The sequence below is a fragment of the Rhinoraja longicauda genome, chromosome 8 (genome assembly GCF_053455715.1).
Source record: "Rhinoraja longicauda isolate Sanriku21f chromosome 8, sRhiLon1.1, whole genome shotgun sequence".
NCBI classification, from domain to species: domain Eukaryota; kingdom Metazoa; phylum Chordata; class Chondrichthyes; order Rajiformes; family Arhynchobatidae; genus Rhinoraja; species Rhinoraja longicauda.
In genome coordinates, this window is record NC_135960.1 from 67,539,028 (window position 1) to 67,565,239 (window position 26,212).

The window sequence follows — 26,212 nt, forward strand, 5'->3', positions numbered from 1 at the left end:
TCCCAGTCTGACCTTTCTGCCATGGGCCTCCTCCAGTGCCATAGAGAGGCCCACCGGAAATTGGAGGGACAGCACCTCATATTTCGCCTGGGCATCGACTTCTCCAACTTTAGATAGTTCCTCTGTCCCTCTCTTCCCCTCCTCCTTCCCAGTTCTCCCTCTATCTTCCTGTCTCCACCTATATCCTTCCTTTGTCCCGCCCCCCTGACATCAGTCTGAAGAAGGGTCTCGACCTGAAACGTCACCCATTCCTTCTCTCCTGAGATGCTGCCTGACCCGCTGAGTTACTCCAGCATTTTGGGAATAAATACCTTTGATTTGTACCAGCATCTGCAGTTATTTTCTAATATTGAGATGTGGTGGTGAGCTGCCTATTTGCATTGCTACAGTTCCTCTGGTGGAACTTCCCCTTCCTTGTCTCTGTGTCCCCTGAGTTACTCTGGCCTCTTGAGTAACTCAGCAGGTCAGGCAGCATCTCTGGAGAGAAGGAATGGGTGACGTTTCGGGTCGAGTCCCTTCTTCAGACAGAGACTCGGGGGGGGGGGGGGGGAGACACAGTGATAAGGAAGGGTAAGGTGTGAAAACAAGGCATCAAAAGAGATAAGTTTATGGAAAATGTAGAATAGAAACATAGAAACATAGAAAGTAGGTGCAGCAGTAGGCCATTCGGCCCTTCGAGCCAGCACCGCCATTCAATATGATCATGGCTGATCATCCAGCTCAGTAACCTGTACCTGCCTTCTCTCCATACCCCCTGATCCCTTTAGCCACATCTAACTCCCTCTAACCAATCTAACCAATCTAACCAATAGATCATTGTTAGCTAGGAGAAGGTGACGTCAAAGCAAAACAGAGATAAAATGTAATCAGGGAGACAGTCAGACCGGTCGGAGAACTGGGAAGGGGGAGGGATGGAGAGAGAGGGAAAGCAAGGGTAATTTGAAGTTAGAGAAGTCAATATTCATACCGCCCAAGCGAAATATGAGGTGCTGTTTCACCAATTTGTGCTTACACCCCAGCGGTATGAATATTGATTTCTCTAACTTCAAGTGACTTTTGCTTTCCATCTCTCCCTCCATCCCTCCCCCGATTACATTTTATCTCTGCTTTATTGTTGTTGTGATATTGCTGGGACTACTTTGTTGTATCACAAGGACTACTTTGTGTGCCTGTGTAGTAACGTGTATATAAGAGAATGAGGTGATTAGGTGGCCACTCTGGTTCCAGGTGGCCGTGGAATAAACAGCCTGGATTTAAGCTCCAGCATTATAACCTTTTAAACACGTGTACTTGTGGTCCGTCCAGAGTCATGACAAAGGTACAAAAGATACCGGACCACGAAGTACAACAATTGTCACCTTCCCCCAGCTAACAATGACCAATACTGCATTTTTCTTGAACTCCATCTCTTTTGATGTCTCGTTTTCACACCTAACCTTTCCTTATCTCAGTGCTTCTTTAGTGCTCCTGATAGGGAGTTCCACTTCTTGACCTGACTGTTGTGTGATTTATTTATTTCCAGGGTACATATTCAACAGAGAGAGGAGCTTGTAGCTGGTGGTGTTTGAATGAATTGTCCCCTTGCTGTTCTGAATGCTGGAGGTCACAGGTTTGGAAGTTGCTGTAAGGTTCCACATATGAGCACAGTTCCAGGATTACAATAGACATTAGACAATAGGTGCAGGAGGAGTCCATTCGGCCCTTCGAGCCAGCACCGCCATTCAATGTGATCATGGCTGATCATTCTCAATCAGTACCCCGTTCCTGCCTTCTCCCCATACCCCCTGACTCCGCTATCCTTAAGAGCTCTATCTAGCTCTCTCTTGAATGCATTCAGAGAATTGGCCTCCACTGCCTTCTGAGGCAGAGAATTCCACAGATTCACAACTCTCTGACTGAAAAAGTTTTTCCTCATCTCAGTTCTAAATGGCCTACCCCTTATTCTTAAACTGTGGCCACTTGTTCTGGACTCCCCCAACATTGGGAACATGTTTCCTGCCTCTAACGTGTCCAACCCCTTAATAATCTTATACGTTTCAATAAGATCGCCTCTCATCCTTCTAAATTCCAGTGTATACAAGCCTAGTCGCTCCAGTCTTTCAAATCCTGTCACACCAAATTATTACTGCAGAGGGCACCAGTAGCATTTGTTTGAGTTCAGAGGCTACAAAAGGGAAAATCATTTTTTAATGTAAGGGTTGAGAATAGGAATTCACTACCTGTAGCGCAAAGAAAACAAAATCAATTTAGTTTAATTTATATACACATCCTGGAAACAGGCCATTGATACCGAGCCGAACAGCGATCCCCGCACACCAACACTATCCTACACACACTAGGGACAATTTACGCATACACCAAGCCAACTAACCTACAAACCTGTACGCCTTTGGAGTGCGAGAGGAAACTGGAGATCCCGGAGAAAACCCACGCAGGTCACAAGGAGAATGTACAAACTCCGTACAGACAAGCACCTGTGGTCAGGATGGAACTCGGGTCTCCGGCGCTATAACATGATTTATGGAAACGAGAGGGATGTGCCATAGATTCCCGCACCGATCTTTGGCCCACGCCTCTTGGACAAGTTTGTGTACCTGATGCCTTCCTGCCTGTCCTCCTTAGTTACGTCCATTCACAGACGCACACTGGAAAGGAGGGAGTGGTAGGAATGGCAAAATAAATCTGGTGGCATCCGACAATCTGCCAGGAAGTGTTGAAACAAGCTTCTGAATGCGGAATTTGTAAACGAAACAACTCAGGGAAAGTGTTAAAATGCCCAAAGGGATTGACGCCAATGGCCCGGCAGACCCTTTGAGTGTGTACAAATAGATTTTATAGAGCTGCCGCTGGTACAGTGCTATAATAACCGGTTGGTAATTGTGGATTTATTTAGCCGATGGATAGAAAGAAGCTCGGCCAACTGTAAATAGTTATGGGGTGACCATATCACCCCCATCCTTTATAAACTCCACTGGCTCCCCATCCCCCAGAGAATCCAGTACAAAATCCTCCTCATGACCTACAAAGCCCTCCATAACCTGGCCCCATCCTACCTGACCGACCTCCTCCACAGGCACACTCCCACCTGCACCCTCCGCTCTGCTGCTGCCAATCTCCTATCCCCCCACATCCGGACCAAACTCAGATCCTGGGGGGACAGGGCTTTCTCCATCGCTGCTCCCACCCTATGGAACTCACTACCCCAAACCGTTAGAGACTCCTCCACACTCACCACATTCAAAACATCGCTGAAGTCTCACCTGTTCAGTACTGCCTTCAACCACTGAAGGTCACCTCACCTTCTGTCTCCTTTCTCTGTTCATTTATTTATTTACTTATTTATCTATTTATTCATTTCCCTATGTTCTCTAAATCTCTGTAAAGCGTCTTTGAGTATATGAAAAGCGCTATATAAATAAAATGCATTATTATTATTATTATTAAATGCTACAGCTGAAAGCACGGTGAGAATCATTCCTAGGGAAATTATTCCCCAGTTTGGATTGCCTACAACTGTCAGCTCTGACAATGGTCCCCATTTTATAGCACTGGTCTGCCAATATTTTTGCATTAGACAACAAGGGTGGCAAGGTGGCGCAGCGGTAGAGTTGCTGCCTTACAGCGAATGCAGCGCCGGAGACTCGGGTTCGATCCTGACTAAGGGTGCCGTCAATGTTGAAAGACCAAACTAGCAAAGCTGATGGAGAATTGGAGAAGGGACCTCCCGTTGGGTCTCTTTGAGATGAGGGTGATCCCCCCCCCCATAGTGCCACAGGGCTGACACCTGTGGAGGTTGTGTACGGGCGGCCGTTGCCGACTCCTTGGGAAGCAGGCCATGGTGTAGAGGTCAGCTTCGGCCTGCATGCTCTCAGTGATCAACTAATAACTCATGTGCAGCAATTCACAAAGGCACTATCAGTCCCAGGTTCGTGAAACACGGCGGTCACGGTGGCGCGGCGGTAGAGTTGCTGCCTTACAGCGAATGCAGCGCCGGAGACCCGGGTTCCATCCCGACTACGGATGCTGTCTGTACGGAGTTTGTACGTTCTCCCCGTGATCTGCGTGGGTTTTCCCCGAGATCTTCGGTTTCCTCCCACACTCCAAAGAAGTGCAGGTTTGTAGGTTAATTGGTTTGGATAAAACAATTGTAAATTGTCCCTAGTGGGTGTAGGATAGTGTTAATGTGCGGGGATCGCTGGTCGGCGCGGACCCGGTGGGCCGAAGGGCCTGTTTCCACGCTGTATCTCCAAAACTAAACACAAAGGGTGGCGACTGACACCCCTGAAGAACGAACGATGATGTTGTGGTTGAAGGGATCTGCATGGACAACAACAGTACCAGCGATAAGACATCAAAGGCAGGGAACGAAAAGAATGGTTGGATCTACGAACCCTTTTCGGGAATGGTTCGTTCAGGGACCGTGAGGAGCTACAAGTACGCCATCTCCCCGAGGTTGCGTAGCAACCCGTCTCCTGGCCCAAGCGGCCGCCATTGCTGGAGCGGGAGCACGTGGCCACTGGCTGGGTGTTGTCATGTGGGACGCAGGGCGGTGACGTCACCCTCTGTCCCTTATTTGGGAGTGAGGATGTTGGCAACCCTAGTCTCCACCCAAAATGTCACCCACTGCTTCTCTCCAGAAATGCTGCTGCCTCTCCCGTTGAATTACTCTGGCATTTTGGGCCTCTCAACGAGCCAATTAGCCTGTTCTCTGCTGTATGGCTCTGTGGCTTAGGGATATCTGAGAGAGAACTGAGAGTTAACTTGGGGCAGCACAGTGGCTTAGAGGTCGAGTTTCTGCCTTACAGCGCCAGTGACCCGTGGGTGCTGTCTGTGCGGAGTTTGCATGTTCTGTCCGTGACCTGCGTGGGTTTTCCACAGGAGCTCTGGTTTCCTCCCACACTCCAAAGGCTACCTACCACACTACAGGTTTGTAGGCTACTTGGCTTGGTATAAGTGTAAATTGTCCCTAGTGTGTGTAGGGTTAAGTTAATGTGCGCCAATCGCTGGTAGGTGGGGACTTGGTGGGCCAGAGAGCTTGTTCCCACACTGTATCCCTAAACTAAACTAAACTGAATCTTTTCTGTAATGGGGCGACCAAAATCGCTCACGATACTTTAGATGTGGCTGAACCAAAGTCCTAGAGAGATCCTGAATCTTGTATTCAATCCCCCAATCAATGAAGGCAACCACATCATGTGCCTTCTTTACCCCATCCTACCCACCCACAACCTGCCACATCCGTACCTGTCTCTATTCAAAACAATCTTAAAACCTATGGAGTTGCGATCAATAATAGGTTAAGCAACTCAAGATAGATTGAACTAAACATAATGTGGAAATGTGTAATTCGGCAATACAAAATCAACCCTGACTTCTTTCTTGATCAGAGTGCATTAAAGTGCTTGGTTGTAAGATGAATAAATCTGAAATGAATCTTAATGGAAGGCATATGATAAGTTTAACGCTAATGACATTAGTTAATTATTGTAAGAAAATAACTGCAGATGCTGGTACAAATCGAAGATATTTATTTCACAAAATGCTGGAGTAACTCAGCAGGTCAGGCGAGAAGGAATGGGTGACGTTTCGGGTCGATACCCTTCTTCAGACTGATTTTAGGTGGGCGGGACAAAGGAAGGATATAGGTGGAGACAGGAAGATAGAGGGAGATCTGGGAAGGGGGAGGGGAAGAGAGGGACAGAGGAACTATCTAAAGTTGGAGAAGTCAATGCAAGCTGCCCAGGCGAAATATGAGGTGCTGTTCCTCCAATTTCCGGTGGGCCTCACTATGGCACTGGAGGAGGCCCACGACAGAAAGGTCAGACTGGGAGTGGGAGGGGGAGTTGAAGTGCTCAGCCAGCGGGAGATCAGGTTGGTTAAGGCGGACTGAGCGAAGGTGTTGAGCGAAGCGATCGCCGAGCCTGCGTTTGGTTTCGCCGATGTAGAGAAGTTGACATCTAGAGCAGCGGATGCAATAGATGAGGTTGGAGGAGGTGCAGGTGAACCTCTGTCTCACCTGGAAAGACTGTTTGGGTCCTTGGATGGAGTTGAGGGGGGAGGTAAAGGGACAGGTGTTGCATCTCGTGCGGTTGCAGAGGAAAGTGCCCGGGGATAATTAGTTAATTATTAGGGAAGTGGTAAGACCTTTAAAGAAATGAACAGGGGAAGAAGATTGAATTAAAACTAAGTTAACCTTAGATAAGGGGACATAATAAAGAGTTTTACAGTGATATAAAAGGTAAATGAGTAATTCAAAAGCACAGATTGTAGAGTAACCTCTTGTAGAGGCTGAAGTACATCGATGTTAAATGTTTTTCATAGTGTTGTAAACTAAGATGGAAGACTGTGCAGCCACGGTGGCGCAGCGGTAGAGTTGCTGCCTTACAGCGCTTGCAGCGCCGGAGACCCGGGTTCGATCCCGACTACGGGTGCTGTCTGTACGGAGTTTGTACGTTCTCCCCGTGACCTGCGTGGGTTTTCTCCAAAGATCTTCCGTTTCCTCCCACACTCAGGGCGTGTAGGTATGTAGGTGAATTGGCTTGGTATAAATGTAAAATTGTCCCTTGTGTGTGTAGGATGGTGTTGGTGTGCGGGGATTGCTGGTCAGTGCGGACTCGGTGGGCCGAAGGGCCTGTTTCCACGCTGTGCATCTCTCTATTTACTGCACCAGTGAAGTGTAGGTCACTTTATGTCTTCTCCTTGGCAGTAAAAGTGAATGTTTAGACTTTATTTCATTGTACCTTAAGGTTTACAAGTTGTTCTCATCTGTTAGCGTCTGATGGGCTGTGGAATAATGCAGTTTCCAGAGCTGCTGCCTCACGCCACCAGAGACCTGCGTTCCATCCTGACCTAGGGTGCTGTCTGTGTGGAGTCTGCATGTTCTCGCTTGTGACTGTGAGGGTTTCCCTGAGGTGCTACAATTTCCTCCCTCGTGCCAATGAAATTCTGTGTGTGAGGCCACTGTAAATTGGCCCTCGTGTGCAGATGAACGGTATAATCTGTGGAATGCTGATGAAGGAATAGAAGGAATAAAACCAAAAATGATTAATGTGGGATTAAGAGTCGATAGTTTAATTGTCTAGATTAGTTTAGTTTAGTGATACAGTGTGGAAACAGGCCATTTGGCCCACCGAGCCCACGCTGACCAGCGATCCCCGAAAACAGAACCCACCCTGTCTCCTGCAAAAAGTCTATCCCCTACTCCCAATTCCTCCATTTATGCCGCATCTGCGCCCGGGATGAGGTGTTTCACACTAGGGCATCAGAGATGTCCTCATTCTTCAGGAAACGGGGCTTCCCCTCTTCCATTATAGATGAGGCTCCCACTAGGGTATCTTCTACATCCCGCAGCTCCGCTCTTGCTCCCCCTCCCCCCACTCGCAACAAGGACAGGATCCCCCTCGTTCTCACCTTCCACCCCACCAGCCAGCGGATCCAACATATCATCCACCAACATTTCCGTCACCTACAACGGGACCCCACCACTGGCCATATCTTCCCATCCCCTCCCCTCTCTGCGTTCCGCAGAGAACGTTCCCTCCGTAACTCCCTGGTCCACTCGTCTCTTCCTACCCAAACCACCCCATCCCCGGGCACTTTCCCCTGCAACCGCAGGAGATGCAACACCTGTCCCTTTACCCCCCACCTCAACTCCATCCAAGGACCCAAACAGTCTTTCCAGGTGAGACAGAGGTTCACCTGCACCTCCTCCAACCTCATCTATTGCATCCTCTGCTCCAGATGTCAACTTATTTACATCGGCAAAACCAAGCGCAGGCTCGGCGATCGTTTCGCTCAACACCTGCGCTCGGTCCTCGTTGGCCAATCTGATCTCCCGGTGGCCGAGCACTTCAACTCCCCCTCCCACTCCCAGTCTGACCTTTCTGTCATGGGCCTCCTCCAGTGCCATAGTGAGGCCCACCGGAAATTGGAGGAACAGCACCTCATATTTTGCCTGGGCAGCTTGCAGCCCAGCGGTATGAACATCGACTTCTCCAACTTTAGATAGTTCCTCTGTCCCTCTCTTCCCCTCCCCCTTCCCAGTTCTCCCTCTATATTCCTGTCTCCACCTATATCCTTCCTTTGTCCCGCCCCCCTGACATCAGTCTGAAGAAGGGTCTCGACCTGAAACGTCACCCATTCCTTCTCTCCTGAGATGCTGCCTGACCTGCTGAGTTACTCCAGCATTTTGTGAATAAATACCTTCGATTTGTACCAGCATCTGCAGTTATTTTCTTATACTACCCGAAAACAGAAGTTAAACTCTTACTTGCAGCAGCATTACAGGTCGGTAAACACAGTGCTCATGGATAATATAATAAACAAAAGTTGTTAAAAATTAAAAATACAATATTAGTGCAACAACAAAAAGCCCCAAATGCTGTGTGCAACAGGGGGTTCATGGTTCATGATTTAGCTGGTGTTTGTGGTGTTCAAGAGCCTGATGTTGTTGAGAAGGAATCGGGTTTCTTGAACCTGGTGATCATGTTTCTCGGATTCCTCTGCTTTCTTGCTGATGACTGGAGTGAAATTAAAGGGATGGGGTATCCAAACCAAACTAAATCTAAATAAACTAACCTCGTCTACCAATGCATGCTCCTCACCACTCCATTCCTTGCACATTTATGTGCCCATCTAAAAGCCTCCACCTCCAGCATGTTCCAGGCTCTCTTCACCCTCTGTATGAAAAAAACTTGCCCTGCACACTGGGACCTTCAGGGTGAATGCCAGGGCCCTGTAGGATGTTGTAGAGCAGAGTGCAGGAACATACAGTAGTTCCTTAAATGGTGTCACAGGTAGGATTTGTCAAGAAGGCTTTTGATACGTTGGCCTTCAACAGTCAGGTTATTGAGTATAAATGTCGGGATGTTAAGTACTTGTTGGACAAGACATTGGTGGGGCTCCATTTGGAGTATTGTGTTCAGTTTTTGTCACCCTGCTATGGGAAGGATGTTGTTCAGCTGGAAAGAGTTCAGCGAAGATTTACGAGCATGCTGCTAGTACCTGAAGGCTTGAGCTACAGGAAGAGGTTGAGAAGGTTAGGACCTCATTCCTTAGAGCGCAGGAGTATGAGGGCTGATCTTATGGAGGTGTATATGATCATGAGGGGAATGTGATAAATGCAGAGTCATTTACCCAGAGTAGTTATGTTTAAGGTAAGAGGGGAAAGATTTAATAGGAATCTGTGGGGGTAACTTTTTCACACAGAGGATAGTGGGTAAATATGGAGTTAGCAGTCAGAGGAGGTATGAGGCAAATATTATAACAACATTATAAAGACATTTGGATAGGAAAGGTTTAGAGGAATATCAGATACTTGGATAGGAAAAGTTTAGAGGAATATGGGCCTAATGTGGGCAGGTGGGACCAGTGTAGATGGGGCCTCTTTGTTGGCATGGGCAAGTTGGGCCGAAGGGCCTATTTCTATGCTGTATGACTCAGACTCTATAACTCTTGTACTCAATGCCTAACCAATGAAGAGAAGCAATGAAATCTTCACCACCTTGTCTTCATTTGTTTCCACATTTAAGGAACTATGCACTTGCATCACCGGGCCCTGTTTTAGGCACTAAAACACATTACTTCTCCCCAGTCTGAGTTACATTTTATATAGTCCCATTGTATCGTATGGACTCCAGTACAGTCCCCACGTGCAGCACAGTGGCGCAGCGGTAGAGTTGCTGCCTTACAGCGCTTGCAGCATCAGAGACCACGTTCGATCCCGATTACGGGTTCCGTCTGTACGGGGTTTGTACGATCTCCCCGTGACCGCGTGAGTTTTCCTCCGAGATCTTCGGTTTCCTCCCGCACACCAAAGACGTGCTAGTTTGTGGGTTAATTGGCTTGGTATAAATGTAAATCGTCCCCAGTGTGTGAGGGATAGTGTTAATGTGTGGGGATCGCTGGTCGGCACAGTCCCGGTGGGCCGAAGGGCCTGTTTCCGCGCTGTACCTCTAAATAAAAATCGAAACTAAAATTAGTTCTTACCATCAATCTGTGAGGTTATTTAACCTTGTATCTGATCAATAATATTACCTTTAATAGTGGTAGGTTTCTGGGCCCTGTTTATTACTGCACTACTGGGTTTTATACTTACATACTAATTCCCGGAATGGCAGGAATATCATATGTTGACAGACTGGAGCGACTAGGCTTGTATACACTGGGATTTAGAAAGATGAGAGGAGATCTTATCGAAACGTATGATTATTAAGGGGTTGGACACGTTAGAGGCAGGAAACATGTTCCCAATGTTGGGGGAGTCCAGAACAAGGGGCCACAGTTTAAGAATAAGGGGTAGGCCATTTAGAACTGAGATGAGGAAATACTTTTTCAGTCAGAGAGTTGTGAATCTGTGGAATTCTCTGCCTCAGAAGGCAGTGGAGGGCAATTCTCTGAATGCATTCAAGAGAGAGCTGGATAGAGCTCTTAAGGATAGTAGAGTCAGGGGGTATGGGGAGAAGGCAGAAACGGGGTACTGATTGAGAATGATCAGCCATGATCACATTGAATCGAAGGGCCGAATGGCCTCCTCCTGCACCTATTGTCTATTGTCTATTCTCACTTCCCTTTCAAAATACCAAAAGCATGAAAGTCTTCTATTCAGAGTATAACGATAAGACACTGCAGCTAATAAAACTTTGAGCCACTGTGTTTTAAAATAAAAATTTATTTATTACTTTAAATGTTCACAACAGTGTATTGAGAGTATTGCTTTCCAATTTGATGGCGTTAGAAATGGGGTGATGACCAGAAGTAGGGAACGGGCAGGGAAAAGCAATTCTGATCATTTATCAAGCAGGCAGTAGCACAGACAACATTGGACTTGAAAATACTGAACGTAATTAGGAGTAGCTTTGGCTTACATATTGCGATCCGAGTAAAATAAGCAGAACTGAAAATCCTTTGTAGCTGAAATTGTTTCATGTACAATCTGGACCACATTGGCCATAATCCTTTTAATTTGAAAAAATACTGGAATTGAAAAATCTTCAAAGGCTGGAAATCTGAAATAACTGGAAAATACTGGAATCGAAAAATCTTCAAAGGCTGGAAATCTGAAATAACTGCAGAAGATTGCTTATAAACACTCAGCAGGTCAGGCTGCATCTGTAACAGAACAGTGCAGCTCAAGATCAGGCCCACAATGCCTGCACCGGCCATGATTCCAATTTAAGCTAATCCCTTGTATCATACCATACCATATCATACACATACAGCCGGAAACAGGCCTTTTCGGCCCACCAAGTCCGTGCCGCCCAGCGATCCCCGCACATTAACACTATCCTACACACACTAGGGACAGTTTTTTAAAAAACATTTACCCAGCCAATTAACCTACATACCTGTACGTCTTTGGTCATCCATATTCCTCCATTCTCTACATATTCACACACTTATCTGAAAGCCCCGTAAACGTCACTTGTGCATCTGCTTCCACCACCAACCATTTCAGTCACCTATCAGCGTGTGTAAAATAAAACTTATCCCACATATCTCCTTTAAACTTTCTTCCTCACACCATAAAACTACGCTCACTAATCTTTGACATTTCCACCCTGAGAAAAAAGGTCCTGACTATTTACCCTATCTATGCCTCTCATAATTTTTATAGACTCCTATCATATATATATATATATATATATCCATTAGTGTTGGATGCTCCAGAGGAAACAATCCACTTTTGTCCAACCTCTCCTTCTAGCTAATACCCTCTGATCATGATAACCACTGGAAAATCTCTTCTGCACCCTCTCCAAAGCCTCCACATCCTTCTTCTGATGGACCAAACATAAATTGCACGCTATCTGCTTTACCGTTTCAGTCCAAGGCCCTTTGCAGACCAGCATAGTGTTAACACTGTTTCTCTTTCTACAGATGCTGCCTGATCTGCTAAATGTTTACACCATTTTCTGTTTTTATTTCAGATAAAGTAATCGAACTTGTTGAATATCAGTGCCTGCTTCTTTACACTGTGTCCATGTTCTTTACACCCAGGTAATTCTGTTGACTATAAATTGCAAATAATTGTATAAAATAAGCCAGATGTTTAGATACTGATAACAGATCACTATGATATGCAGGATATTATTGTCAAACTTGTGGCTTCCAAAGATAGCTGGTTTTCAAGTCGTTCAGTAAAGTGATTCATTCAAGGATTTTGTTGTTGTTGTTGTTGTTTTGCAGCTTAATGTGGGAAAAGGAGCTTGAATGATGTGATATAATAATTCAGAGGCAGGACACTCTGTCGGGTTATTCAGTAAGGTGATCTGTGAGCAAAAAAAGAATGAATACTTAATTCTCTACGTTCCTTCATAACAAATCAAGTTTCACAAATCAACTCTGAAGCAGGGTCTCGACCCGAAACGCCACCCGTTCCTTCTCTCCAGAGATGCTGTCTGTCCCGCTGAGTTACTCCATCATTTTGGGTCTATCTTCGGTTTAAACCAGCATCTGCTGCCCCTTCCTACTACACACTTCACCACAGATCAAATTGATATGCGCTGCATGAATTTAACAGGTTACTTTGTCTTGTTAAACAATAACAAACTCAAATAGACACTTACGTGTTTTAAAATCGTGATGTTACTCCAACAGAAAACAAAGCAAATTTTTTCCTTCACTGCATGCTTTATACATTTTGTCTAAATGTCATACCCAAAATACTCTCATCATATCAGAAGACTCGTGGTTTAAAATGAAAAGAACTAGCATCCTATTTACTGCAATTAAAAAAAACTGCAGTTTCGGAATTCTAAAGAAAATAATCAGAAAATACTGAAAATACTCAGCAGGTCAGGTAACATTAGAGCACTAACATTAGGAACACTCATTTCTTTAGTCAGAGGGTGGTGAATCTGTGGAATTATTTGCCACAGAAGGCTGTGGAGGCCAAGTCAGTGGATATTTCTAAGGCAGAGATGGATAGATTCTTGATTAGTACGGGTGTCAGGGGTTACGGGGAGAAGGCAGGAGAATGGGGTTAGGAGGGAGAGATAGATCAGCCATGATTGAATGGCAAATTAGACTTGATGGGCCGAATGGCCTCATTCTTCTCCTATCACTTATGACCTTATGAATCTGGCTGAGCGATAGAGTTATCTATTCATGTCGATGACCTTACATCAGAGCTGCGGGGAATTGGTACGTAGTTCCTGTGCATGCAGGGCAACAGGTATTAATTTGTTGAGGCCAGTTAACTAAACATATTCTGAGAAGAAATCATTGACTTGAAAAGTGAACATCATTTATCTTTCCACAGGCACTGCCTAACTGGTTGAATACTGTTAGCATTTCCCTCTATTGTATTTATCAGGATGAATAGTTGTGTTATTCCAAGAACAATGATTTCTGTCAATGGTGTCTCTTAAAACTTGCAACTAAGAAAGTATAGCTTAAAGGGGCGGAGAGGGAGAGCATGTACAGCACCTGAGACCAGGGTTCGATCCTGGCTGTAATGTAGAAACATAGAAACATAGCAAAAAGGTGCAGGAGGAGGCCATTTTGCCCCTCGAGCCAGCACCGCCATTCATTGTGATCATGGCTGATCGTCCACAATCAGTAACCCGTGCCTACCTTCTCCCCATACCCCTTGATTCCACTAGCCACCAAGGCTCAATCTAACTCTCTCTTAAATTCATCCAGTGATTTGGCTTCCACTGCCCTCTGTGGCAGAGAATTCCACAAATTCACAACTCTCTGGGTGAAAAAGTTCCTTCTCACCTCAGTTTTAAATGGCCTCCCCCAACATTGGGAACATTTTTCCTGCATCGAGCTCCGCCAGTCCTTTTATAATTTTATATGTCTCTATAAGATCCCCTCTCATCCTTCTAAACTCCAGTGAATACAAGCCTAGTCTTTTCAATCTTTCCTCATATGTCAGTCCCGCCATCCCAGGGATCAATCTCATGAACCTACGCTGCACTGCCTCAATTACAAGGATGTCCTTCCTCAAATTAGGAGATCGAAACTGTACACAATACTCCAGATGTGCCAGGGCCCTATACAACTGCAGAAGGACCTCTTTACTCCTACAGAGTTTGTACGTTCTCCCTGCGTGGTTTTTGTCCAAGAACTTTGGTTTCCTCCCACACTCCAAAGACGTATAGGTTTGTAGGTTAATTGGCTTAGTATAAATGTAAAAACTGTCCCTAGTGTAGGATAGTGTTTTAGATTTAGATTTTAGATTTAGAGATACAGCGCGGAAACAGGCCCTACGGCCCACCGGGTCCACGCTGCCCAGCGATCCCCGCACATTAACACTATCCTACACACACTAGGGACAATTTTTACATTTAATTAACCCAGCCAATTAACCTACATACCTGCACGTCTTTGGAGTGTGGGAGGAAACCGAAGATCTCGGCGAAAACCCACGCAGGTCACGGGGAGAGCGTACAAACTCCGTACAGACGGCGCCCGTAGTCAGGATCGAACCTGAGTCTCCGGCGCTGCATTCGCTGTAAGGCAGCAACTCTACCGCTGCGCCACCGTGACGCCACCGAATCGCTGGTCAGTGTGGATTTGGTGGGATGAAGGGCCTGTTTACACGCTGTATCTCTGCATAATATAATAATATAATATATTCCTTTATTCGTCCCACACTGGGGAAATTTACAATTGCATTGGTCAATTTGTACTCAAGTCCAGAATTAAATAAGAGGAGAATGAATCCAGCCCATCAGGAGTATTCCATACTTTGGCTCTGAGGTAATAAAGACACCAACTATTCATTATAGCTATTCACCACTAACTTTCCAGCCTGAAGAAGGGTCTCGACCCGAAACATCACCCATTCCTTCTCTCCAGTGATGCTGCCTGTCCCGCTGAGTTACTCCAGTGTCTGTCCTTGGTTTAAACCAACATCTGTAGTTCCTTCCCACACTAACTATTCATTGACCTATATATTTAAACTTTACACCAGGTGAAAGCAGCTCAACTTTGAGATGTAAACACAGTCAACAATAATCGTAAGATTTTTGAACAAAATGGGTATCTGTCAATGTTGAACATTTGGCCAATATTCATTGATCCACTGGGATTATTCTAGGGATGAATATATTCCAGGGAAATGCTAGCATTTATTACATATCCCTAATTGTTCCAGGATATGGGCTATTGAGGCCCTTTTAAGAAAAGGGGAAGGCTGTTGAACTCATTCCAGTGCTCGGGCCGCCATGGATAAGAGCTTAAAAATAATCACGAACACATTAAGATTTGGTTGGCACAGTGGCACAGCGGTAGAGTTGCTGCTTTACAGCGCATGCAGCACCGGAGACCCGGGTTCGATCCCGACTACGGGTGCTGTCTGTACGGAGTTTGTACGTTCTCCCCGTGACCGCAAGGGTTTTCTCCGAGATCTTCGGTTTCCTCCCACACTCCAATGACCTCCAGGTTTGTAGGTTAATTGGCTTGGTATAAGTGTAACTTGTTCCGAGTGTGTGTCGGATAGTGTTAGTGTGCGGGGATCGCTGGTCGGTGCGGACTCGGTGGGCCGAAGGGCCTGTTTCCGCACTGTATCACTAAACTAAACTGGGGAGGGAGTTAAGTTTAAACCTCTCTGGTGGGTCTAATGTCACATTGAGGTTAAACTGTTGGTGGACAGCTAATTTGCTACTCTAAGGACTATTAACTAATGACGCAGATAGCTTCCTGTTAACAATCCAGTTGTTTGATGGTTACTGTTACACTGATTAATAGTTCCTTTCATTCTAGATTTATTTAGTTACTTGAAATGTTGAGCGTTTGACAGCACAGGGCCTGTACTCGCTGGAGGTTAGAAGGTCGAGGGGGGACCTCATTGAAACTTACAGAATAATGAAAGGCATTGATAGAGTGGATGTGGAAAGGATGTTTCCACTGGTGGGAGAGTCTAGGACCAGAGGTCACAGCCTCAGAATTAAAGGGCACTCTTTTAGAAGGGAGGTGAGGAGGAACTTCTTTAGTCAGAGTGTAGTTAATCTGTGGAACTCATTGCCACAGAGGGCTGTGGAGGCCACGTCAGTGGATATTTTTAAGGCAGGGATAGACAAATTTTTGATTAGAACGGGTGTCAAGGGTCAAGGCAGGAAAATGGGATTAGGAGGCAGAGACCAGCCATGATTGAATGGCGGAGTAGACTCGATGGGCTGAATGGCCTAATTCTACTCCTTTAACTTGTGAAATAAGTGAACTTGTGAAGTCTAATTCCCGAGAAACCGTGAATGCGATTTGAACTCGTCTCTGGATCAACGGTCGCAAATTTTAATGCCAGTCCAATAGCTTAAACACTATACAGTACTGGCCAGCAGAGAAGCAACAACGTACACTATTCTATAATAATTTGACTAGAATTCCACTGTTAAAGTCATAACATCGTAGTGTCATACATCATGAAAACTGGCCCTGTGGCCTAACTGATCCATGCAGACCAAAATGCCCCATCCAAGCAAGTCCCATTTATCCACGTAGTCTATCCCCCTCCCCCCCTAAATCTTTTAAATGTTAGATAGACACCAAAAGCTGGAGTAACTCAGCGGGTCAGACAGCATCGCTGGAGAAAGGGACTAGGTGACATTTTGGGTGGAGACCCTTCTTCAGACTGAGAATCAGGGGAAAGGGAAATGAGAAATATCGACGGTATGCATATAGAAACGCATGCATCCCATCTCTCTCCATCCCCCCCCCCCCCACACCCAAGTCATTGGTACGAGCTTCAAAGTCGTCTTGTTGAGTCTCATTGTCTGTAATTCATTTTCACCTCACCCACAACGAACAATGGCCTGTTCCCTTTATCATCGATACATTTTTGCATATCTTTCATTCATTTGTTCTATATCCCCCTGTCTCACCGGCTTATTGTGTCTATCTTCGGTTTAAACCAACATCTGCAGTTTCTTCCTATTTCATCTTTTAAACGCCGTTGTTGCACCTGCCTCAACTACATTCTCTGGCAACTCGTTCCATCTACCCACCATCCTCAAGGTGAAAATTCTGTATTGATATTCCGCATGAGGGGATAGATGATACAATATTATAATGGCCATTTGGCCCACAAAGCTCATGCTGGATTTTTGCAAACATTATCCAGTCCAATTTACTAGGTTTTTCCTGTCGCCCAATAAACTTTTGAGCACTTTACAATTCCTTTTTGAAGGCTATATCCAATGCTGCTTTGATCACCTGTTACACAAAAAATATTGTACCTGAATTTGAAATTGAATTGAATTGAATTGAATTGAATTTGAATTTGAATTTGAATTTGAATTTGAATTTGAATTTGAATTTGAATTTGAATTTGAATTTGAATTGAATTTGAATTGAATTGTATTGAATTCCTGAGTAAATGAATGCAATTTGTGCAGAAGTGATTAACATGGGATAAAGGATAATTTGGGAAGGAGACAGTTAAGTGTCATCCTGGAAAATGAGCACTGAGATATGGTTCCAAGGGCAGTTAGGGAGGATTAACCTACCAGAAGAGTTTTTGCAAGAATCTATAATAATCATCTTTATCAAAGTCGATAAGAATCTCCGTTGTTACATATCTCCCCGTTGCCATCAGCTGAATTTGCACAATTGCTTTTACTTCACTTATATGCGTTTTATGCTCAAGAGTTATTCTCGTTCAATTTCTGGTTCACTTATAGCTTTTTTCTTTGAAGTTGGCAATGGATTGTGATTTCAGCAGAATCAAATGCTTGAGATTCCTTGAGGCCCTTTTAAGAAAAGGGGAAGGTTGTTGAACTCATTCCAGTGCTCGGGCAGCCATGGATAAGAGCTTAAAAATAATCACGAACACATTAAGATTTGAGCGGCACGGTGGCGCAGCGGTAGAGTTGCTGCCTTACAGCGAATGCAGCGCTAGAGATCCGGGATCGATCCTGACTACGGGCGCTGTTTGTATGGAGTTTGTACGTTCTCCCCGTGACCTGCGTGGGTTTTTTCCAAGATCTTCGGTTTCCTCCCACACTCCAAAGACGTGCAGGTTTGTAGGTTAATTGGCTGGGCAAATGTAAAAATTGTCCCGAGTGTGTGTAGGATAGTGTTAATATGCGGGGATCACTGGTCGGCGCGGACCCGGTGGGCCGAAGGGCTTTTTTCCGCGCTGTATCTCAAAACTAAATTATAAAACTCGAATGAGGGCAAGTATTTAATCATCATGGTACAAATCGAAGGAAGCACAAAATGCTGGAGTAACTCAGCGGGTCAGGCAGCATCTCTGGAGAGAAGGAATGGGTGACATTTTGGGGTCGAGACCCTTCCTCACAGTTCTTTGGGTGTGGATAGGATTGCCTGTTTGATCTACTGCAATCTATTTAGAAAGATGCGGACACTAACCGTTTTCAGAGAAGAATGATATTATGGGAAAAGATTAAGGATATATAAATTACTCACATCTAGAATAGCATGCTCTTATTAGGAATAGTTAGCATGGCTTTATGCAGGGGAGATCATGACTTTTTTGAGGAGGTGATAATTCAAGTCAAGTCAAGTCAATTTTATTTGTATAGTTCATTTAAAAACAACCCACGTTGACCAAAGTGCTGTACATCAGTTCAGGTACTAAGAACGAACATACAATGGCACACAAACATAACAGCACATACATAAACAGTTCACAGCGCCCCCTCAGAGGGCCTCAAATGCTAGGGAGTAGAAATGGGTTTTGAGCCTGGACTTAAAGGAGTCGATGGAGGAGGCAGTTCTGATGGGGAGAGGGATGCTGTTCCACAGTCTAGGAGCTGCAACCGCAAAAGCGCGGTCACCCCTGAGCTTAAGCCTAGACCGCGGGATAGTCAGTAGCCCCAAGTCAGCCGACCTGAGGGACCTGGAGATGGTGGGTTAGAAGATTTTTGATATGGGGGGGCAAGCCGGTTTAGGGCTTTGTATGTGAATAGGAGGAGCTTGAAGTTGATTCTGTACTGTACTGGGAGCCAGTGGAAAGAGGCCAGAATCGGGGTGATGTGGTCCCTTTTACGGGTACCCGTCAGGAGTCTCGCTGCGGCGTTTTGGACCAATTGCAGGCGGGACAGGGATGATTGACTGATCCCACTGTATAGGGAGTTGCAGTAGTCTAGGCGGGAGGAAATGAATGATAAAGCTGTTTGATGAGGGTAACTCATCACAAACATAACACAACACAAACTTTAGTAAGGCATTCAAAAAGGTCCCTCACGCTAGGCTGATCCAGAAGATAAAATCAAATGGGCTCCACAATAACATGATAGATTATAATTAAAATTAGATTGGCCATGGAACCCGAGGGTAGTAGTTGAGGGCTGTTTCTTCTGATGGGGGATCAGTCATCAGTGATGTTCCATAGGAATCAGTACTGGGACTTCATTGAACACAAAATGCTGGAGTAACTCAGGAGGACAGGCAGCATCTCTAGTGAGAAGGAATGGGTGACGTTTGGGGTCGAGAACTTTCTTCAAATTGACCTCTTTTACGTCTTTGGAGGAAACCAAAGATCTCGGAGAAAACCCACGTGGTCACGGGGAGAACTTGCAAACTCCGTACAGACGGCGCCCGTAGTCAGGATCGAACCCAGTTCTCCGGCGCTACAAGCGCTGTAAGGCAGCAACTCTACCGCTGCGCCACTGTGCCGCCGCAACTAGAAGGTAAGACCACAGCTGCAATGAAAACTGAAGGATCGCCAAGAAAATGAGTCAGGTTGTGAATGACCTCTTTGCAGCATTTACAGAATGACCCTGTGAAAGACTTGATTCAAAGGATTCGTGGTGGGAGCTAACATTGTCTCATACGTTCATGTTCATAAGTTATAGGAGCATAATTAGGCCACTCGGCCCATCAAATCTACTCCGCCACTCAATCATGGCTGATCTATCTCTCCCTCCTAACCCCATTCTCCTGCCTTCTCCCTATAACCTCTGACTATCTCTGCCTTAAAAATATCAATTGACACAGTCTTCTGTGGCAATGAATTCCACATATTCATTGCCCACTGATTAAAGAAATTCCTCCTCATCTCCTTCCTAAAGTAATGTCCTTTAATTCAGAGGCAATGACTTCTGGTCCTAGACTCTCCCACTAGTGGAAACATCCTCTCCACATCCAAATGAATCACAATTGTATATACTTCTATCAGAACTCCCCACAAGGTGAGGCTGCATTTAGATATTTTGACCAGTTCTGGGTGACTGTGTTTTTGGTAAGATGTTGTCAAGCTGGAAAGGGGATCTTAGGGGATGAGAGGGGATCTTATCGATACGTATAAGATTATTAAGGGGTTGGACACGTTAGAGGCAGGAAACATGTTCCCAATGTTGGGGGAGTCCAGAACAAGGGGCCACAGTTTAAGAATAAGGGGTAGGCCATTTAGAACGGAGATGAGGAAAAGCTTTTTCAGTCAGAGAGTTGTGAATGTGTGGAATTCTCTGCCTCAGAAGGCAGTGGAGGCCAATTCTCTGAATGCATTCAAGAGAGAGCTAGATAGAGCTCTTAAGGATAGCGGAGTCAGGGGGTATGGGGAGAAGGCAGGAACGGGGTACTGATTGAGAATGATCAGCCATGATCACATTGAATGGCGGTGCTGGCTCGAAGGGCCGAATGGCCTCCTCCTGCACCTATTGTTTATTGTCTATTGAGAGGGTGCAGAGAAGATGTATGACGATGTTGCCAGCACCAGAGGGTCTAAGCTTAAGGCCGATGTTAAGTAGGCTGGGACTCTATTCCTTGGAGTGCAGGAGGATGAGGATCTTGCAGAGGTGTAGAAAAAGTTACCTCTTGGATTCCTATTAATTATTTTCCCCTTCACCCTAAACCTATGTCCTCTGAGATCATGAGTGGAATAGATCGGGTAGTTGCACAGTCTCTTGCCCAGAGTAGGTGAATCGAGAACCAGACGACATAGGTTTAAGGTGAAGGTGTATGGAACAAGCTGCCAGAGGAGGTAGTTGAGGCACGGTCTATCCCAACATTTGAGAAACAGGATGGGACAGGTTTGGAGGGATATGGACCAAGCGCAGGTAGGTGGGACTAGTGTAGCTGGGACAAGTCGGCCGGTGTGGGTAAGTTGGGTCGATGGGCCTGTTTCCACACTGTTTCACTCGATGACTCTATGACAATTAACATTCCACTTATCTGATGATCAACCAATGGCCTTGGCTTGTGAAACATTCTTACCTTCAAAAGGTTAAACTGATTTCAGCATTGATATCAACCGTTGATGCAAAGTTGGTATAGAGTGGAAAGTTTTTAATATAATGAGAAAATCAGAGGAATGTGCAATCTGCTGTAGCTCCAATGGATCAACATTCTTAGCTCCGATGACAATGGGCACGATGTGAGCTTGCTTTATAGTATCTGCTGCTGGACCAACATCTTTCCTGGACTTCCCAGCAGTGATGAGCACCAGAATTTGCTTAGCTCCGGCATCTTGCCTGCTGCCAGCAGATGCACTGAAGATATTCCTTGAAACATACTCTAGCGCTCCTCCAGTGTCGAGGACTCTTCCCGTCTTGCGTCTGATCTGTGTTGCCGCAGCCAGCACTTCGTCCTTGCTCGTGTACGTGTTGAACGCAAATTCAGTCTGCGCATCGGAGCTGTACTGTGCCACAGCAACCCGATCCCTGTCAGGCCCGATGTCAAGTTCCTGAAGCACTCGAACAAGAAATTGGCGGACGAGAGGGAACGCTTTCCCCATTCCAAGGGTGCCATCAATTAGGAAAGCAATATCTTTCTGCATGACTACAGGATGGGAAGACAAATATATAAAATGAACAAGCGTCAGTTAAAGTCGAAGATGCAAACAATACTGCAACGTTACAAAGAAAATACACACATCTGTCATTTTCAGCATCGCTCATTGATATGCAGCATGGTTTATTTATCGAAGGTATTTATGCACAAAATGCTGGAGTAACTCAGCGGGTCAGGCAGCATCACGGGAGAGAAGGAATGGGCGACGTTTCGGGTCGAGACCCTTCTTCAGACTGATGTCAGGGGGGCGGGACAAAGGAAGGATATAGGTGGAGACAGGATATAGGTTTATTTATCAATTCTTCTGCGAAATGAGGCTGAACATTTACTGGATGTCCACTTGGCGTGTTCTAATCGCTGGATATGACTCAAGAGCATTTCATTTTAAGCTGCATTTTATTGAACATTTTAAAAGTACTTGTTTGATATTGTATGCTTGCGTAGGTGGCTTTTCTTCAAAGGGATATTCTTTCTGTCAACGGATCCATCCATCCGAAAACAGGCCCCACAGGCATGAATTATAGGAAGGCTGGGAGTTTATTCCTTGGAGCGTAAGAGGCTGAGAGGTGACCTTGTTCACCTCGATGGGATCGCAAGGGGCATGGACAAAGTGAACATTCACAGTGTTTCTCCCAGAAGATTCTAAAACTAGAAGCCAGATGCTTCAGGTGAAAGGGGAGAGGGACCTCAGGGGAACTTTTCCTTTCAGAGGGTTGGTCCGGCTGCTGCCTCCCAATGCCGGAGACCCGGGCTTGATCCTGAACTCTGTGTGGAATTTGCACTTCTCCCTGCGACCGCGTGGGGTTCCTCTGGGTGCTCCGGTTTCCTCCCACATCCAAAGGATGCACAGGTGTGGATGTTAATTGGCTCCTGTAAATTTCCCCGAGTGTGCAGGGAATGGAATGCAACAGTGGGGTAACACGGGACAAGTGTGAATGGGTGAAAGATGGTCAGCGTCACGGTGGCGCAGCGGTAGAGTTGCTGCCTTACAGCGAATGCAGCGCCGGAGACTCAGGTACGATCCTGACTACGGGCGCCGTTTGTACGGAGTTTGTACGTTCTTCCCGTGACCTGCGTGGGTTTTCCCCGAGATCTTCGGTTTCCTCCCACACTCCAAAGACGTACAGGTATGTAGGTTAATTGACTGGGTAAATGTAAAAAATTGTCCCTAGTGTGTGTAGGATAGTGTTAGTGTGCGGGGATCGCTGGGCGGCGCGGACTCGGTGGGCCGAAGGGCCTGTTTCCGCGCTGTATCTCTAAATCTAAAATGATGTTATTCACGACCAGTGGCATGTATTTCCCCACATTGAAGTCAACGGAATGGAAGGTATAGAGGTGAATACCACCAGCACCTGATCGTGTTGTACACTTTCACACTGGCAACCAAAGGTCTTCCTTTAAAACTGCATCAAGAATTTGCAAATCTCAGGTGTTCAAAATGAAAGTTAACTATGTCCTTCTCTCTGATACCTACCAATTATATTCAATCTCTAAATGATCCATGCATTAACGCACGGTAGAAATATGCCAGGCAATATTTTGGCTAATCAATATAGGAAATGATTATCTGAGCTAATCTGCTCATTAATTGCAAATGTAAATAACTATTCCCCGCCAATATGGCACATTAACAGGATGTGCACGGGGCTGCAATAGTATTAATTGTCCACCCGGGCAATCAGTCACGATGCAGGTTTGAAGACTGGGTAAAGAAGGCATATAATTTCACAAAATGCTGGTGTAACTCAGCAGGTCAGGCAGCATCTCAGGAGAGAAGGAATGGGTGACGTTTCGGGTCGAGACCCTTCTTCAGACTGATGTTAGGGGTGGCGGGACAAAGGAAGGATATAGGTGGAGACAGGAAGATAGAGGGAGATCTGAGAAGGGGGAGGGGAAGAGAGGGACAGAGGAACTATCTAAAGTCAGAGAAGTCGATGTTCATACCACTGGGCTGCAAGCTGCCCAAGCGAAATATGAGGTGCTGTTGCTCCAATTTCCGGTAGGCCTCTCTATGGCACTGGAGGAGGCCCATGACAGAAAGGTCAGACTGGGAGAGGGAGGGGGAGTTGAAGTGCTCAGCCACCGGGAGATCAGGTTGGTTAAGGCGGACTGAGCGAAGGAGTTGAGCGAAACAATCGCCGAGCCTGCGTGTGGTTTCGCCGATGTAAATAAGTTGACATCTAGAGCAGCGGATGCAATAGATGAGGCTGGAGGAGGTGCAGGTGAACCTCTGTCTCACCTGGAAAGACTGTTTGGGTCCTTGGATGGAGTTGAGGGGGGGAGGTAAAGGGACAGGTGTTGCATCTCGTGCGGTTGCAGGGGAAAGTGCCCGGGGAGGGGGTGGTTTGGGTAGGGAGGGACGAGTGGACCAGGGAGTTACGGAGGGAACGGTCTCTGCGGAACGCAGAAAGGGGAGGGGATGGGAAGATGTGGCCAGTAGTGGGGTCCCGTTGGAGGTGACGGAAATGTTGGAGGATGATTTGTTGGATACGCTGGTAAAGAAGGCAGATTGCTTTCTCTGAAGGACATCAGTGAACCAAAAGGACTTTTGCTACATCCCAGCCATTCCACTGCAGCCATTATTGGTATCGTTTCGATGTACTCCAGGTGTATTCATAATTATCTGAAATTTGACAGCTTCTATGGTGGGATTCAAACCCATGTCTCTCGATTCATGATTCATGCATCTCCATACAAGTTCATAACTTGCGATAGGATGCGATATGATACGATAGAACTTATTTATCCCAGGTGGGAAATTGGTCAGCCATAACACACCAAGACACATGAAATATGAAATTAAATGGCCGAATGGAAAGACCAGGATTGGACATGTGCAAAGATTGGGGAGGGGGGTGGGAGGAAGGGGAATCAGTCTACCACAATCTAAAGGGGTTGGACAGGCTAGATGCAGGAAGATTGTTCCCGATGTTGGGGAAGTCCAGAACAAGGGGTCACAGTTTAAGGATAAGGGGGAAGTCTTTTAGGACCGAGATGAGAAAGTTTTTTTTCACACAGAGTGGTGAATCTGTGGAATTCTCTGCCACAGAGGGTAGTTGAGGCCAGTTTATTGGCTATATTTAAGAGGGAGTTAGATGTGGCCCTTGTGGCTAAAGGGATCAGGGGGTATGGAGAGAAGGCAGGTACGGGATACTGAGTTGGATGATCAGCCATGATCATATTGAATGGCGGTGCAGGCTCGAAGGGCCGAATGGCCTCCTCCTGCACCTATTTTCTATGTTTCTATGTTTCTAAAGTAGGTGACCACTTGATAACCCCAATGACGTGTCTGCCCAGCCTTTTTCAACATCGGAGGAGCCTAGGTGAGTGCTTAAGCCTCCCATCACTGGTCAAACTGGTCAAAGGCCTCGCTGAGGTCCACACGGACTATGTTGATGGCTTTGCTCTCATCAATCTTTTTGGTTACCTCTTCAAAAACCAAATCAAACTCGTAGGACATGATCTACAACATCTACAAAATCATTGGACCGAGATGAGAAAACATTTCTTCACACAGAGAGTGGTGAGTCTGTGGAATTCTCTGCCACAGAGGGTAGTTGAGGCCAGTTCATTGGCTATATTTAAGAGGGAGTTAGATGTGGCCCTTGTGGCTAAAGGGATCAGGGGGTATGGAGAGAAGGCAGGTACGGGATACTGAGTTGGTTGATCAGCCATGATCATATCGAAGGGCCGAATGGCCTACTCCTGCGCCTATTTTCTATGTTTCTGTTTCTATGCTACTGAGCTCATGCAATACGTAATAATTAAAGTGCAAAACCTAGTTTACGTACCTTCCACACTAGTAACTGGCTCCTCTCCTGGAATTATTGTCTCTTCATTAATGACTACCGACTCTCTGATAGCCACTGTTGGGGCACTCAGCGTTGACAATGGGGTCATCACCCGTTCCCGTACGTTGGCCAAATTATGGAATTCCTTCACGCTGAAGACCAAACTGCGATCGGATGCAATCTCCTCCAGCTGGGCCGGCTCGGCATTCCTTACTCCAACTGCAAAGATTGTGATGCCGTCTCGCTTGAGCGCATCCGCGTGGGGTTTCACAGCTTCCGCCGACCTCCCGCCAGCAAACACCACAAGAAACTGGGGAACCCCTTGCTCCTTCCTGCTGCCCTTGTTCTTGATAAAGAGATTCCTCAACACAAAGTCCAGGGCCGAGCCAGTGTTAAGGGTGGTGCCCCCTTTCAGTCTCAGCCCTTTGATGTGATTCAGGATGTCCGATTTAGTCGAGTACGCATCAAGGTAGAACTCTGCCTTGGCATTGTGACTGAACTGTGCCATGCCCACCCTGACCCTGTCCGCTCCAATATCAAGACTCTCGATTATATTGCTGATAAAATCGTGCACGAGGTGTACATTTGTGTTTCCAACGTTCTCCGAGCCATCAACGAGGAATACGATATCTCTCTTGTCCACTTCCTCAGGCAAAACTGTCAAAGAACACAACGTGTTAGTCACAACCGATCACATAAAATGGGCATTAATTACATGC

At 46.0% G+C, this 26,212-nt stretch overlaps 1 protein-coding gene across 1 annotated transcript; it reads right to left on the reverse strand.

Moving 5' to 3' along the window:
- Positions 1-10,693: 10,693 nt before the first annotated feature.
- Positions 10,694-25,652, reverse strand: LOC144596334 (collagen alpha-3(VI) chain-like). The gene is made up of 3 exons (XM_078404582.1): positions 25,494-25,652; positions 21,127-21,690; positions 10,694-12,269 (listed from the first exon to the last, which is right to left on the reverse strand). The coding sequence occupies exons 1-2, from the start codon at positions 25,600-25,602 to the stop codon at positions 21,137-21,139; spliced, it is 663 nt and encodes a 220-aa protein (XP_078260708.1). The 5' UTR covers positions 25,603-25,652; the 3' UTR covers positions 10,694-12,269; positions 21,127-21,136.
- Positions 25,653-26,212: the final 560 nt, after the last annotated feature.

Excerpts from the sequence above, each read along its gene's own strand:
- LOC144596334 (XM_078404582.1), bottom strand. The coding sequence starts at position 25,602 with ATGACCCCATTGTCAACGCTGAGTGCCCCAACAGTGGCTATCAGAGAG. Across the intron at positions 21,691-25,493 it reads GCCAGTTACTAGTGTGGAAG|TCATGCAGAAAGATATTGCT; the intron begins GTACGTAAACTA and ends CCCATCCTGTAG.